Source organism: Notothenia coriiceps, unplaced genomic scaffold (genome assembly GCF_000735185.1).
Source record: "Notothenia coriiceps isolate Sejong01 unplaced genomic scaffold, NC01 NC01_scaffold00018996, whole genome shotgun sequence".
In the NCBI taxonomy this organism is placed as follows: Eukaryota; Metazoa; Chordata; class Actinopteri; order Perciformes; family Nototheniidae; genus Notothenia; species Notothenia coriiceps.
Window position 1 is genome coordinate 809,726 of NW_011351697.1, and position 15,609 is coordinate 825,334.

The 15,609-nt window shown below is 39.7% G+C and overlaps 2 protein-coding genes across 4 annotated transcripts in view; one reads left to right on the forward strand and one right to left on the reverse strand.

Annotated features, from left to right (window-relative positions):
* cp (ceruloplasmin) overlaps positions 1-15,609 on the reverse strand; it is a 737,508-nt gene that overhangs the window by 685,790 nt on the left and 36,109 nt on the right. The gene's annotated exons all lie outside the window — the stretch shown is intronic.
* The window catches only part of LOC104951371 (anoctamin-4), a 255,164-nt gene that overhangs the window by 151,452 nt on the left and 88,103 nt on the right, over positions 1-15,609 (forward strand). For all 3 annotated transcript variants that reach the window (XM_010778011.1, XM_010778012.1, XM_010778013.1), the window contains 9 exons: positions 1,323-1,457; positions 2,107-2,203; positions 2,470-2,530; positions 7,210-7,292; positions 7,807-7,947; positions 8,122-8,286; positions 8,925-8,961; positions 9,064-9,175; positions 9,407-9,464. In XM_010778011.1, coding sequence (XP_010776313.1) covers positions 1,323-1,457; positions 2,107-2,203; positions 2,470-2,530; positions 7,210-7,292; positions 7,807-7,947; positions 8,122-8,286; positions 8,925-8,961; positions 9,064-9,175; positions 9,407-9,464 — 889 coding nt within the window. The remainder of the gene's footprint in view (positions 1-1,322; positions 1,458-2,106; positions 2,204-2,469; positions 2,531-7,209; positions 7,293-7,806; positions 7,948-8,121; positions 8,287-8,924; positions 8,962-9,063; positions 9,176-9,406; positions 9,465-15,609) is intronic.

Here is a 15,609-nt window from a genome sequence, read left to right on the forward strand (position 1 = left end):
GAGTACAAGGACCCACACCCAATTCGCGTTGATCAAACAGTGGCCTATGCAACAGAGAGATTTTATTTTTCATCAGGATATTGGAAGAATAGGAGGGATTGAGGTCAATCACTGGCACTTTTTTATTTTATTTTAAATGGTACAGTACACTTTATGTTGAACTATTTATTATGTTGTTGGTGCAACTGGCACTTTATGTTGAACTGTTTATTGTTTTGGCCAAGGTTATTGAGAGAGTTGGACTGAAATTGATTAGATTTTTTAAATCAACTGTTGGTAAATCAACAAAGTCTGTTATGGCCTCTGAAGCAACAGAGAGATGTTTTCTAATAGTCAGGGTTTCCAATGTTCTGAATGTACTTGAAAGTATTGTGTTATACTTAAAAAACCAAGTGTTATAGTTTACAGAAGGTCTACCTACCTGAATCTCTGAAATGTACTATATTCCTAAATATGCTATTGCTACACTTTATGGCAAAAATTGCACTTTTCTGTTGGTCTTGGTTAAGTACATCCTTGAAAAAAATAAACAATGTTTTGTTGCTTAAGCTTATGTATTCAGTCATTATTCAATGGTATACTAAAATCCATGTGAAAAAAATTGCTTCTCACTGTTCTCAGGTCAAATATTTATATGTGATGAACACAGTTCTGTCCATCAGACAGAGTGCTGCTGTGCCTCCTCTCATCATTAACGGACATCTCTTTAAAATGACCACTCAGAGGAGAGGAGTTCTCATTTCTCTAACCGCTGCTTCCCCTTCTCTCTCCTCGGTTCCCCTCCTCGACTCCTCCGCTCGCATCTCCTGTGGGCGGGACTAAGACACGAGGATAGGAGTCGAGGAGGGGAAATTAGAGTATTGAGAAGCCTTCAATGTCTTTGCTAACAGTGACTAAATGAGGCTACTTTACCTCATCATGCTAACGCTCCCTTTAGCTTAGTAGAAGTGAAGCCATGTGACTGGGTTGTTTACAGCATTACGTTGGCTATAGTTGTTGCAATTATATGCGCTTCAACTTTCATGAAACTGGTTTTAGAGGTTATCCTGCTTAACAAAATAGGTTAGCTTCATAAACGTGTTTGCCCCAGATCTTATTTTCTGTAATATTCCAAAATCCCATTGCTTTCTGTAGAGGGAGCCCTTGCGATGCTTACTTCCAGATCGACCTACAAAGATATGTAATAATTGCACCTTTTATTTAGATTGTATGGAACAAGTAGTAGAGTGGACATGCCTGAAAACTACACAATGCCCCTTTTTATTATCATGCGCATTACATCTTGAATTTGACAAGCCATTTTTACTCTGCTGTTCTTTCAGGAGGTATTTTGGTGAGAAGATTGGTCTGTACTTCGCCTGGCTAGGCTGGTACACAGGGATGCTGTTTCCTGCAGCTCTGGTCGGCCTTTTTGTATTCCTGTACGGCATTTTCACTCTAGAGCACTGCCAGGTCAGGTAAACACACCTCCTCTCTTTTCTGATAAATGTAAGTGTCCCCAGAGCAGGTAGCTGTATTATATTCTTAGAGTTTACAGAAGAATAAGCCTTGATTTATGCTTCAGATGTACTCGGCAAGCACAGACCAGATAAGTAATGGTATTTAGAAAGGAAGACATGTCACTGTTCTTAATGCACAGCCAATTTGGTTTTATGGATAAGGCATCGTCATGTGATATGTCCCTTATCGCTAATAGTATTTGAGCTTGCAATATAAAATAAAAGGAAATTCAGGATTCTTTGCTTAAAGTAAATTCTTAACAGGAACTCAATGTTAATTTTCACATGTTTTTTCCTTTATGGTAAACAACAAACTTTCGCCCACTAATTCTTAAAATGTTGTCATATGACATTTTGGTCAGCTTGAGCTTTCTTTAAATGTGATCTGGAAACAAAATGTGCGTACTTAGGATGTAGATGCATTTGTGCTCTGTCATCACTTTATAAAACACAGTTTAAAAACACTATTCAGAGGCACGGAATAAAAAGGTGTGATCAAATTACTTTTTCAGAAGAAGAAGTGGCATCGGTTTGGGTTAGTACTATGTTGCTGGATATTGTAATACCAACTTTACCAGAGTTTAATGGGCTGCATGTTGTCCTTCAGTAAGGAAATCTGCCAGGCCACAGACATCATCATGTGCCCCATCTGCGACCAGTACTGCCCCTACCTGAGGCTGTCAGACAGCTGCATCTACGCCAAGGTACTGTCCACACACCAACACCATATCCTATGTCCTAGAAAAGTGATTAGCACTTTTTAACTAATGGAAATGTTTGTTTAATATGTCACTTTCACCCTTAATGATAAGGCACCTAAATAATTTATTTAAAGATATCTCTGGTGTGTTCAGAAATGTACTGGTCAGTGATTGATGCTAAACTGCTTAAGTATGAACTGGGAACCTGAAGCTACATTTTGTTTTTATAACATTTTGTGGCATCTCGTCATATTCCTGTATCTTCTCAGGTCACCCATCTGTTTGACAATGGTGCAACAGTCTTCTTTGCTGTATTCATGGCTGTATGGGGTAAGTCAAACAGCTGACGTTTCTGAAAAAAACTCCTACCTCCTAGAGAAGCTCCTTAGATATGTACTAATAATGCATTAACAGGTATTTTTGCTACAAGGGGTTGCACAACAGACATTTCATGTTGACATGTCACCAACCGAAGTGTCAATATTTCAGAAACTCAGTTATCAGTCTTGCTGTGTATATGGGAAAACTGAGATTTTTTGGCTTGTAAACTTCAGCGTTGGCAATTGTAACTCTTCTTTAAGTAATGAGGCCACATAAAATACAATGCCGGCTTTAAAACATCCGTGAACTCTGGACATGGCCCAATAACCTCCAAACAGGACTTTTTATATTTTAACGCATACATACTTTGATATGTTTGAATCTGGCTGGAGATATTTAAAACAGCGCTTGTGTGGACAAGATTATTTTTTGAGAGAAAAAAAACAACACATTTACTAAATGTTTTCTTTTAGCTCAGTTGAAACTTGCAGATTTATCAGAGCCTACTGCTACTGTAAGTGTAACTGATAAGAGCAGTGAGACTGAAGCAAAATATTTAAGTTGCAGGCTGTAAAAATTTAAATAAATAAACTGAAAGATGCTAAAACGCAGCTTAGAATTTAGGGGATGTTCTGCAGTGGGGGATCATTTTCTCTCTTGTCACTATGAACACTTTCCAAGTTATACACATTAGCATTTGTTCATATCAAAAGTGCAGCTTCACCTTTATTTTAGTTCATTTTTTTATGTTATACATTTAAATTCTTCAATTTCTTACTCATTGCAGCTTTAAAAGACACAGTATCGCATTTCATGTAGATTGTACATTATATAAAAAGGATGCATTCACTCTTATCATCAATAACTAGCGCTGAACAAGGTCCCAGGGTATGGAAGGTGCAAACAGGTGGTGTTTGAAGGGTTCATATTCTTCAGGTGATTCTGTCATGATCGGTGATGGTGTGGCAGCGCTTACGCCACATAGCTGAAAGCTGGCCTGTTTGTATATTTCTATGTGGAAGGATGAGAGGGCTGAGGAATAGAAATAAAGAAGAAATTAGAAATGACTCTAGTGAAGAAAATACAATTTGATGACAGGCCATTTTCAAGTCAGATTGCTTTCACAACATACCTAACTCATGCTGCTTCTCTCACTTTATTCCATGCCAAAACATGATTACATCTTTATAACACTAATACAGAATATGCTACAAAACATGACCTAAGGCATCAGTTCAGTATTTTAGTTGCAAATTAAAAAGTCATACCACTTGTGAAGTTTCAATTGTATCATTTGTTTTCTAATGACCATTCTAAAACAAGAACTAGCAATAAAGGCTCACCGATGAGTTTGCCAGCAGTCTCCGGGTGTTTGAGAGCCTCTTGTACTCTGTTGTCAAATCTCCAACATCTCAGCATGAAGAGCAGAGCTAAACACAGCTGCAGGGCAAAGGTCAACACGCCCAGCACGATTATGGTGTTGTTAACTGTTTCGGGGAAAGAGCACAGGAGGTTTAATGAGGTTGTGTAGATTAATACAAAGGCAGTAAACAAACACTAGCAGAACATCTTTCATGTATACTTAAAGGTCACCTATTGTGCAAAAAATATCCTCTCTCTTTTTGTCCTGATCCATTTATATAAAAACCTGTCTGAAAATGAGTTGATCAGATTTTGGCCACTTTGTGTTTTTTAGGGTTGTTCAACCATAAGCCATAACCTTATCACCTGAATCTCTTCCTAGAGCGTCATTGTGTTTTTCTAAACCAATCATCTTGCAGAGGGGCGTGGCCAGCAGCCGCTCATTTGCATCTAAAGTATAACAGTGGACCTTTAAGATTCATGCAAAGTACTTTTTAAGCTCTTGGGCAAATTACACACATTTAAACATCGTTCCAAAAGCTTAAATACGGAACTCAAAAGTGAGGCCATGTTTTATGTGTTAAACTTCATCTACAGTGAAGGCCCTGTTGTATCAATGTGTGTTAATAATTCAGACACTCGGACAGTGGAAAACATATCAGTTTCACACTTATAAATATTGTATTGCAAATTGCAGATGTAGTGGGACTAGTGTAAAGTCAAAGGAAAGTCAAAATGTGAAAAAACGTAATCACTTTGACTGACAGCAGCAGATCTCTTTTAAAGTAACATGAGCTTTGATGATAAATGTCACAGTACCAGTTGAGGAGAGGAGTGGAGTTGACTCCCAGTGGGTGACCTCTGGCTGGGTCAGGTTTGGGTTCTGCAGAAATCCCATCAGTCAGTCCTCGCTGCTCCAGGAGCCTCCCTGTGCAGCCGGGAACAGCCGTTTGCTTGTGTTAATATTCTTAAATGAATAACGATTTCTTCTGCACATTAAAAGGATCACATTCATTTTTTCGATTTGGCTTTTTATCTTTTTTGCATTTTAAATTGTGTGAACTGTGAATGCTGGGGAGTCCAGTACCTTAAAAATATAGGTGATTTTAAGGTACTAACATTTACAAATGATAATGGGTTAAAGACAATTTGATCCAATCAGCGTTATAATAGATCTTTCTTTCGGAAGTAAAAATGTCAAATTTGAACTTTAAATATCCAATTATTACTTTAAACGTTACTTGTTAGACGCATTTATCCAAAGCGACTTACAGTACATTAGTACAGTATACTCAATACTGTGGGCAATCCCCACAGGAGCAATTTGGGGTGAACTTTCTTGCCCAGGGACACAACGACATGTTGACTGCAGTGGGGTTTGAACCTGTGACCCCCTGATCCCAACACCACCAACACTGCGCCACAGGCCTCCCTCGCTTTATCGCCCTCGCTTTATCTCTCTTATCTTGTCTGCAAGCTAACTTTAACAACCTTTATTACGTAACAGAACTCTTAGCTCACTGCAAACTAACGGCATGCAGCAAAATGAAATAGGAGTTTAATTTGTGTTGAACGAGTAATTGTGTAATTCACTGTGACAGACTACAGCAACTGAAAGACAAGTGTATAAGTTACAAGTAAGACAAAACCAAATGTCTTAGTTTTTCCAAATAAAAGGTAAATATATAAAAACTTTTCTGCACAAGAAAGAGACAATACACACTCACAGATCGTCACACAAATAATCTGACTTAAAAAATGTCAACATGATATTAAACTAGCATAGCTGAAGTCTTTAAAGAGAATTGTGGAAGATGAAGCTGTTTTCACAGCTGTGAAGACATGCCAGACACACTAAAATAAATAACTAATAAGTATCAAGTTCAACATTTTTATCCTGATTAAAGTGTTTCAAATGTCTGAAAGTGCTCTCGGTACTGACCTTACAGTAACTGCTTCTTGGAATCTGCTGTCTAAATGAATATATTTGAAGCTCTGCAGCTCAAATCCCTTCATTAGGGTTCCTTTAGAAGTGTGCTCCCCTGCTGCCTCCTCATGGGAAGTGGTGCCCCATGCTGCTCTGTGTACGGAGGTGGAAACCAAAGAGAAAATCAAAAAAGACAAGTATTGGTTTGAGAATAGAAGCTTCAGAGTTGAGAGGAGATGCAGCTAGTTGTGCAATCAGTAAGCTATTCAAAGGACTTTGTTCAGCAATAGCTTCCCTCCATGCCTGAACACAGGCAGGTTCACACAGTCTAACTATCTTGGCTTTAAACCAGTTGGTTTCACTAGATATCACTTGTCAGTCAGCATCACATGCACAGAGAACATTTTACTATGCCTTCACCTTTCTTTGAGAATTTTGTTTTGTAAATGTTTCTTTTTTAAGCTGATAGTGACTGTTCTCTCTTTGTAGGGGTTGTCTGTTGGGTAATGCATCATCAAAGCTCCATGTGCCAATTTTACCTTTTCATTTTGTTGGGAGCGTCCTCCAACAGAATATTTTATGTAACATGAAATGCTGAACACAGTTGTTAAATTGTAGTTACATATACTGACATTTTGACCAGGGTGGTGCTATCCTGCTAGGTTAAAGCTGCACTAATCAATATGTTTGTATTGAAAATGAGTCAGATAACTCAGTGTAATGTGAAAGTGGTCGTTGTCGTGGCAAACCCATAGGGAATTATCACCTGACTACCCTCAGCTCTACAAAGCATTTTAGTGTCTTTCAGCTATGTTTTGGTTTAGCAGTCCGCACTTTTATTGTTTGATTTACTTAAATATTTCCACCAACCTTATTTCCATAAAAAAAAAAACTTGTGGCACAATACCTGCTTCGCACCATATTGCAGACAGACACAGTTAGCATTTAGCAGTTAGCAGTTAGCAGTTAGCAAAGTGGAGCAATTAGCTGCTATTAGCTTAGTTTCCCTCAGGACTGTATTTGAGACCAAAAACGTGAGGGAAATAAATATTGGACTTATGTATAACATGTTCAATATTCTCATGTTATTGAATATGGTATGGATTATAAAAAAAAATGTTGCTCTTTCAAGAAGAAGAGATAATGTGGCGTCTCATCAACAGTTCACAGAACTATATGCATGTCTTGCATGTACTCCAAATCCTGGAGGATGCCTACTTGTTTAAGGGTTTATCCTCCAGAATTACTTCATGCAAGGAAACTTGAAAATGTGTCTCGGCAAAGACATCATGGACCCTGAACGTTACCGGATATGTAAAAGGTTGTAAAATCAGATACAATGAGGAGTTCAGTACGGTTCACATGAATTCCCTGAATATGTTTTCTTAATGTGTTTCAGCTACGGTCTTCTTAGAGTTCTGGAAAAGGCGCAGAGCTGTCCTTGCATATGACTGGGACCTTATTGACTGGGAGGAAGAGGAGGTGATTGTGTTCTTCATGTGGACATTGTATTTCTGTAGCTACTTTTTTAACTACTGAACGCAGGAAAGTCATTACAAATATGAAACTCGCTACCATCTATATTTATATTGAGTTTTTTCCTTGCACTTCAATTCAGCCAACCTGATACTCTTTGGCTTTGACACTGACAATATTGTTGCCTGCACAGCAGCTCTGGCTCTAAACTAGTTTGACGGAATATATTTACTGAGTGCCTGCCCCAAGGGAGTTCAAATCAATTCATGACTCAAAAAAAGCATACCATTATAACACTTCAATAATGAAAGATCTTTAGAGTCTTTAAAAGATTGCGGTTTGGCGGTGTGAAAGTGATTCTCAATCTGGTTGTACAGAACAGAAGAAAGGACAGCGTTTATAAACAGATTCTGATGGTTTTAGCCAGAAATACTGTTTACATGATAGCCTTATGTGGATTAAAGCCCTCTACATTCCCTGCTATCTTTTGCTCACATGTGTCTTGTCCGTTGTCTTTCAGGACCAAATACGCCCTCAGTTTGAGGCCAAATACTCCAAGAAGGAGAGGATGAACCCTATATCTGGAAAGCCTGAACCGTACCAAGCTTTCACTGACAAATATAGCCGACTTATCGTTTCGGCATCTGGGATCTTCTTCATGGTGAGTTTCTGGGGCAAAAAAATGTCAAGCAGCTGGTGTGTGTATTTCATGACACTTACTAAAGGAATTAACATTTGTATTCCTACTACAGCGCTTTAATCTAATTGTATCTGTACAACAAAATACTTTCATCATATAAATACAATGTGGTCAATCTTTTGCATTGTGTTACAGATACTGGTGGTGATTGCCGCTGTGTTTGGCATTGTAATTTACCGAGTGATCACCGTGAGCACCTTTGCCGCCTTCGGCTGGGCTCTCATAAGGAACAACTCTCAGGTGGCGACCACGGGAACGGCAGTGTGCATCAACTTCTGCATGATAATGCTCCTCAACGTGGTGAGTGTCTGCTGTCATCAGTGAACAGGTGAAATGATAAAAAGGCATTGATAATAATACAACCCAGTCTCACGGCATTTTGTGTTATAATCACGAAATGTAATCTATTGATTCGTGTCCACCAACACGATTTTCCCATGTTTTCCGTGTCACACAGAACGATTTTAAAAGCAATGTATTTCTATTGGTAGTATGTTTCGTGCCTGATGTTTCGCCCCAAATAATAACAAGGAAAAAAAGATTTTAAAAATACAGATTTCAGTATTCTGAGCCCCATTTCTTTTCCTCACGGATGGCAAATAAAGTCAGACATTATACAATTTAAAATAAAAACAATAATCATGGCTTGAGTAAGAAAATGTTTTTATGAACCCCACAGCTTCTGGTCTTCCAGACCCGACCGGACAAAAAGACGTGGTGCAGGCACGAAACACACTACCAATAGAAATACATTGCTTTTAAGATCATTCTTTGTGACACGAAACAAATGAGAGAATAGTGTTGGTGAACACGAATCAATAGATTGCATTTATCTCGTGATAACACGAAATGCCGTGAGACTGGGTTGAATAATAACAGACCTTTTAATAGGCTGTTTTTAGTCAATAAAACAACTATTTAACTTCCTCCCTCTCTAGCTCTATGAAAAAGTTGCTCTTCTTCTCACTAATTTAGGTAAGTTGACTGTCCCAGCAGATCGTATGTTCTTGCAGTTTATGTGTTATGTAACAAAGTATGTCATCGGTTCATCTCACTGTTCCTGCTTTCTTTCCACAGAACAGCCAAGGACAGAGTCTGAGTGGGAGAACAGCTTCACTCTCAAGATGTTCCTTTTCCAGTTCGTCAACCTCAACAGTTCAACTTTCTACATTGCCTTCTTCTTGGGAAGGTGAGAAAGTCCTGGAGAACTTACATATTCTCTACAACACTTTCCCTGTGTTAAAACAATGTAAACGGTTCTCTTGGATGTTCCTTAAGGCTTCTTAGGCATTAAACACTGCACACCCCTACATAAATAGTCCAGCACAGGATTTTAAAACAGGTGTCTTGGGTAAAATGTCTTTGAAAGAAAAGATAAATAGTTTATTTTTAAAGTTATATCTTTTTTCTGGCTTGACAGATTTACTGGCAGGCCTGGAGCATATCTACGCCTCATCAACCGCTGGAAACTGGAAGAAGTGAGTAATCACTTTGTTATCCTTTAGAGTAGTAAGAGCAACGCATTATGAATATTAAGTATTTCTAAATTAGAATTTCATTTTAGTTAGATAATTGGATTTTATCTACATTTGCAAAGTTGATAAAAGCTGCAGGGAAATATAAAAAGGTGTTCTAATTTGATGGCTTGCATAAACATTGATAATTCTTTATTTCACTAAAATAAGTGAAAAAGCAGCTCTAATTAAACAAACTCGATTTCTCCCTTGGACAGCTTTGCTGAAGTTAACTTCCTGCAGTGTGAAGTTACTAGTTGTGATATTCACTCCAGCTAGGTTTCAGAAATCTGAGTAATACTCTAAATAAAAAAAGTTCAGTTTCTCAATGTCGAGTAAAGCTGCCTTAGAGCCACTATTTCAAGCATACTACGTCATCCAGGGCTGCCTTAATGCACGGGCTGACCTGGGCTGACGCCCAGGGGCCTACGGAGATCAGGGGCCTATCATGAGCCAATAAATTTTTTTTAATAAAATAAAAAAAGTTTTTTATTTCGGATGTTTTTTTAAAATGTTAAACAAACAAAGTCTTGGCTTTCAGAATATGAAACTTTTATTTCCAAAATCACACGATAAATACATTTTTGAAGCTTGTAAAGGGAAGAAGACAGCTCTCCCTCGCCGTTCTGCTGTTCCCCTCCCTCCGCTGAAATGATGAATGTAAGGCGTATCGTAATCATAGATAACACGGCAGGGTCCGTTACAGTTTGTTTTCATCTGGTTTAAAATAAACAAAGTCTTGGCTTTCAGAATATTAAACTTGTTTCGGCAAATTCAGATGATAAATACAGCTTTGAAGCTTGTAACGTCTTAATTACAAGCGGAGAACGGAGTAACTTGACGTCACAGCAGGCATAACAACAGCCGGTGTTTCTCGTGAGTGTTTTCCCCGGGAAACAAACACAATACACACAAACGCAAAAATACACAAACACACACGCGTATACACACACACACACACACACTCGTGAGCTTCCCCCAGACCAGTAATCCAAACAAAAATATCTTCCCTCCGTAGTATTTTGATCATTTGCTCCGCTAATCAATCAGATCGATGGATTCCAGAGATTTTTCTCAAAAATGATGACTCCGNCAGTCAGTGGGTACCACTTAACAGCCAATCAGAATGAGAATACGTTGCACATGTAACTTATTCAAATCGCGAGTGATTGAGTGACAGATGAAGGTTGTTTAGGAGAAAAAGTTTGAGAGTGGCGCTCGGAAAAGGAAATTGTTGAGGGAAAAGGAGTTTNGATTTTTCTCAAAAATGATGACTCCGAAACAGTCAGTGGGCACCACTTAACAGCCAATCAGAATGAGAATACGTTGCACATGTAACTTATTCAAATCGCGAGTGATTGAGTGACAGATGAAGGTTGTTTAGGAGAAAAACTTTGAGAAGAAAAACTTTGAGAGTGGCGCTCGGAAAAGGAAATTGTTGAGGGAAAAGGAGTTTTGTCGAAGCTTGCAGGTTATTTTAAACCTGTAGGCCAGGATGAGGAGGAAGGACAGCTGAGTTCTGTACCGAGCGGCAGCGGTGCCGGCCGCGGGGCCTCGGAGCCAAGTAGGCCGTCTGGTTCTGATAGCGATGGAGTAGCGGGAGAGGAAAAACAGACAGGAGGGACATTATCTGTTGGAGGAGATGGAGAGGACGACGAGGACTTGCTACGTGAGGGAGCCAACAGCAACCGGACAAATACAGTGGGGCAAAAAAGTATTTTGTCAGCCACCAATTGTGCAAGTTCTCCCACTTAAAAAGATGAGAGAGGCCTGTAATTTTCATCCTATGTATACCTCAACTATGAGAGACAAAATGAGAAAAAAAATCCAGAAAATCACATTGTCTGATTTTTAAAGACTTTATTTGCAAATTATGGTGGAAAATAAGTATTTGGTCAATAACAAAAGTTCATCTCAATACTTTGTTATATACCCTTTGTTGGCAATGACAGAGGTCAAACGTTTTCTGTAAGTCTTCACAAGGTTTTCACACACTGTTGCTGGTATTTTGGCCCATTCCTCCATGCAGATCTCCTCTAGAGCAGTGATGTTTTGGGGCTGTCGCTGGGCAACACGGACTTTCAACTCCCTCCAAAGATTTTCTATGGGGTTGAGATCTGGAGACTGGCTAGGCCACTCCAGGACCTTGAAATGCTTCTTACGAAGCCACTCCTTCGTTGCCCGGGCGGTGTGTTTGGGATCATTGTCATGCTGAAAGACCCAGCCACGTTTCATCTTCAATGCCCTTGCTGATGGAAGGAGGTTGTCACTCAAAATCTCACGATACATGGCCCCATTCATTCTTCCTTTACACGGATCAGTCGTCCTGGTCCCTTTGCAGAAAAACAGCCCCAAAGCATGATGTTTCCACCCCCATGTTTCACAGTAGGTATGTGTTCTTTGGATGCAACTCAGCATTCTTTCTCCTCCAAACACGTCTAGTTGAGTTTTTACCAAAAAGTTCTATTTTGGTTCATCTGACCATATGACATTCTCCCAATCCTCTTCTGGATCATCTAAATGCTCTCTAGCAAACTCAGACGGGCCTGGACATGTACTGGCTTAAGCAGGGGGACACGTCTGGCACTGCAGGATTTGAGTCCCTGGCGGCGTAGTGTGTTACTGATGGTAGCCTTTGTTACTTTGGTCCCAGCTCTCTGCAGGTCATTGACTAGGTCCCCCCATGTAGTTCTGGGATTTTTGCTCACCGTTCATGTGACCATTTTGACCCCACAGGGTGAGATCTTGCGTGGAGCCCCAGATCGAGGGAGATTATCAGTGGTCTTGTATGTCTTCCATTTTCTAATAATTGCTCCCACAGTTGATTTCTTCACACCAAGCTGCTTACCTATTGCAGATTCAGTCTTCCCAGCCTGGTGCAGGTCTACAATTTTGTGTCTGGTGTCCTTTGACAGCTCTTTGGTCTTGGCCATAGTGGAGTTTGGAGTGTGACTGTTTGAGGTTGTGGACAGGTGTTATACTGATAACGAGTTCAAACAGGTGCCATTAATACAGTTAACAAGTGGAGGACAGAGGAGGCTCTTAAAGAAGAAGTTACAGGTCTGTGAGAGCCAGAAATCTTGTTTGTTTGTAGGTGACCAAATACTTATTTTCCACCATAATTTGCAAATAAATTCTTTAAAAATCAGACAATGTGATTTTCTTGATTTTCTTTTTTCTCATTTTGTCTCTCATAGTTGAGGTATACCTAGGATGAAAATTAAAGGCCTCTCATCTTTTTAAGTGGGAGAACTTGCACAATTGGTGGCTGACTAAATACGTTTTTGCCCCACTGTATCTGATCCTCAGGTATGGGAACCAAATGATGTTAAAAAACATATCTGCCATCAGTTGAGGTCCTACTTGTTTCTACAAGAGGTGACTATATTCCAATATTGATGCGTGGCTACCGTCACATGCGAGTCAGTACATAGCTATCAAGACACAAACAGTCTCGGTTAGACCCTCTGCCGGGAGTTGTCAGCAGTGGATGAAATTCACAAGAATACAAGACTAGACGTTGTCAAAGTCAATACAAACAATAGAAAGCAGGTTCAGTAAAGCAGCAAAAAGCTTACAGTATTTGGGTGATCCCGCAGATATGACCTACATACACAAAAAGAAACTGCTGAAAGATAGGAGCAGTTGATTAGATCAAGAACAGCTGCGACGATATTAGGACCATCCAAAGTGCCTGTTAAAAACTAACATAAGACAATCTATACTCAGTGATAAAACATTGGATTAATGATGTTTCCTGCACAAACACCTGACATTTAATCATAGCATCAGTTCTTGATAAGCATCAGCACACAGCAGACAGTTTATGCACACAATTGGCTGACATGGAAACACTGCAAATTTGATATACTCACAAACGTTTGACACTTCCTGTACCGTAAGAGCACTTCACTACTCATTAAATCGATTACCTAGTCAACACAGATAACGCAAAGCTACAGCAAGTCAGGGCCCCGGCATGTACTGGAAAGATTGAGAGTGCATACGCTGAGCCTGGACCGCAAATACCAAGTGCAGGCGATATTGTACACCAACATCTATAATACTTGAATTACAGGGAGACCACCAACCGCTCATTTCATCATAGGAGCAGCGAGTCTAACAGGAAGGGTTGGAAATCGCCCATCTCGTCTGAAATTGATTTGGTTGGATGATGTGTAGGCATGGGATGAAGCCGGGAATGATCGCGCGACTCTAACATTCGTAATATACTGCGTCATAGAGAGGCGGGGCTAAACGGACATGCTGCAAACCGCGATCGCCATCCATGCGGCATGGAAATGCAGATATGTCTAGCGTCACAGTGAGCGTAGAGTGACACTAGCTCCGAATAGAATGAAGAGTATCCCAAAGCCGTTGACATGTGACGCATGTAGACTCGTCATCAACTGTAGTAGGTCTCCTTAATACAGAACATTTCTCAGGTCAGGAATCTTCAGGGATACTGTCAATGGTTGTCTCTTGCATTAAATTACTCTCAAACTTTATTGCCCAGTAACATCAAGGCACCGTGCTGAATGACTACAGCCAAGGAATGCCAACGTTTCTCATTCGCTGACTGAGGACTCTATCATCCTCATGGGTACTTAGCTGATAATGTAAAATGTGATGGACAACATGACTCATAAGCAGCTTGTAAGACCCTCAGATACCACAGGTTTTTTACTGACCACAGCCTGACTAGCTCGGCTACCATCAAAGCAGACATCCTACGGCAATGAATAAACAATCAGAGTACGGATCCAGGAAAAGACAGAAAAATGAAGCTCTACCTTAGCGTGACCAAAGGACTGTCATAGCATACCAAACAGAGAGATCATTAAATCACATCAGCTGGAAGAAGAATAGCTTAATTATTTATTGCCCTACAAATAGAGTTTAAAATACCTTTTCCACACAATACACACACCATGTGCTGTTAGCAGTGTATATAAAGTAAGGAGTTCCTTTAAGGGTGTTTAAAACAAGTCACAGTGTTCTGGTTCAATACTGCTTGAGCCAGGAAAAGACTGTCTGTAAAAGACTGCCCCCCTACCCTTAGTCGCCCCAACCCCCCTTAGTCACCCCCCCCTCCCCCCATGCTCCAGGCTAGCGTTATTAAATGTAATTGACTTGCATTATTGATGCATGTCATTATGATAATGGCCTCTGAGAGCATGCCGTGCGGTGGCGGTAGGTGAGGGTAGTCTGAGGATGTGTGTCTGTTTGAGGAGTGGATGCAGAGATAATTTGGGGAATCGTGGGGGGTGGAGAGGGTGGGTTAATGGTAACAAGGTTAAGACTGAACCGCTTGTTTGTCCTTAAAGACATAATTAAACAAAAAGGATCGCGATGACCAAACCAATTATAGGGATAGTTTCATCTCAAATGACGCCAGTTATTCTTCAAGGACAAACATTGGTCTCTGTTTATCCGGTCCTCATCTCTGGATTTATCTCTGCTTTCATCAGAGAGCTTTCGCCGTGGTTGGTGGGCGGAAGCACACGCACTGACAACTTGATATGCATGTGACAAGCTCGCCTTTATCTCCCATAACACACTCAGTTTTTAGTTGGGTTGGGTTTAAACTGAAATTAAAAAAAAGTAAGTAGACTAAAAAAATGATTTAGTACCAGCTGACTAAACTGGGTTTCCTTGCAACTATTACAAAACAAATCTAGACTGTTGGTTGGCAACACAAGATATTTGAAGACACTTTTTGGGCCAATTGTAGCACAAGAGAGAGAGAAGAAAAAAAAGGAGACACACCAACACACACCACAACACAGGCCTGAGTGTAAACTCTAATTCTATAAAACAATGAATGGTAATCTCATTACAGGAGAGAAGTAGTTAAAAGATATGATTAACACATAGACCAAATAAGTGTTGAGAGAGTTAGAAAAAAATGAAACTCTCCTGCATTTTTTGTCAAGTGCCAGTATTCCTAGCTATATTGGGAGGTGATATATAACCATAAAAATTAATTAAAATATAAAAAAATAATTAAATAAAAAATAAAAAACGATCTATTTAACTCGTTTTTAACCCATGATTTGTTTAACCCGGCTCTAAATAATAGTAATAAATAATGTCCGTAATCAAATGG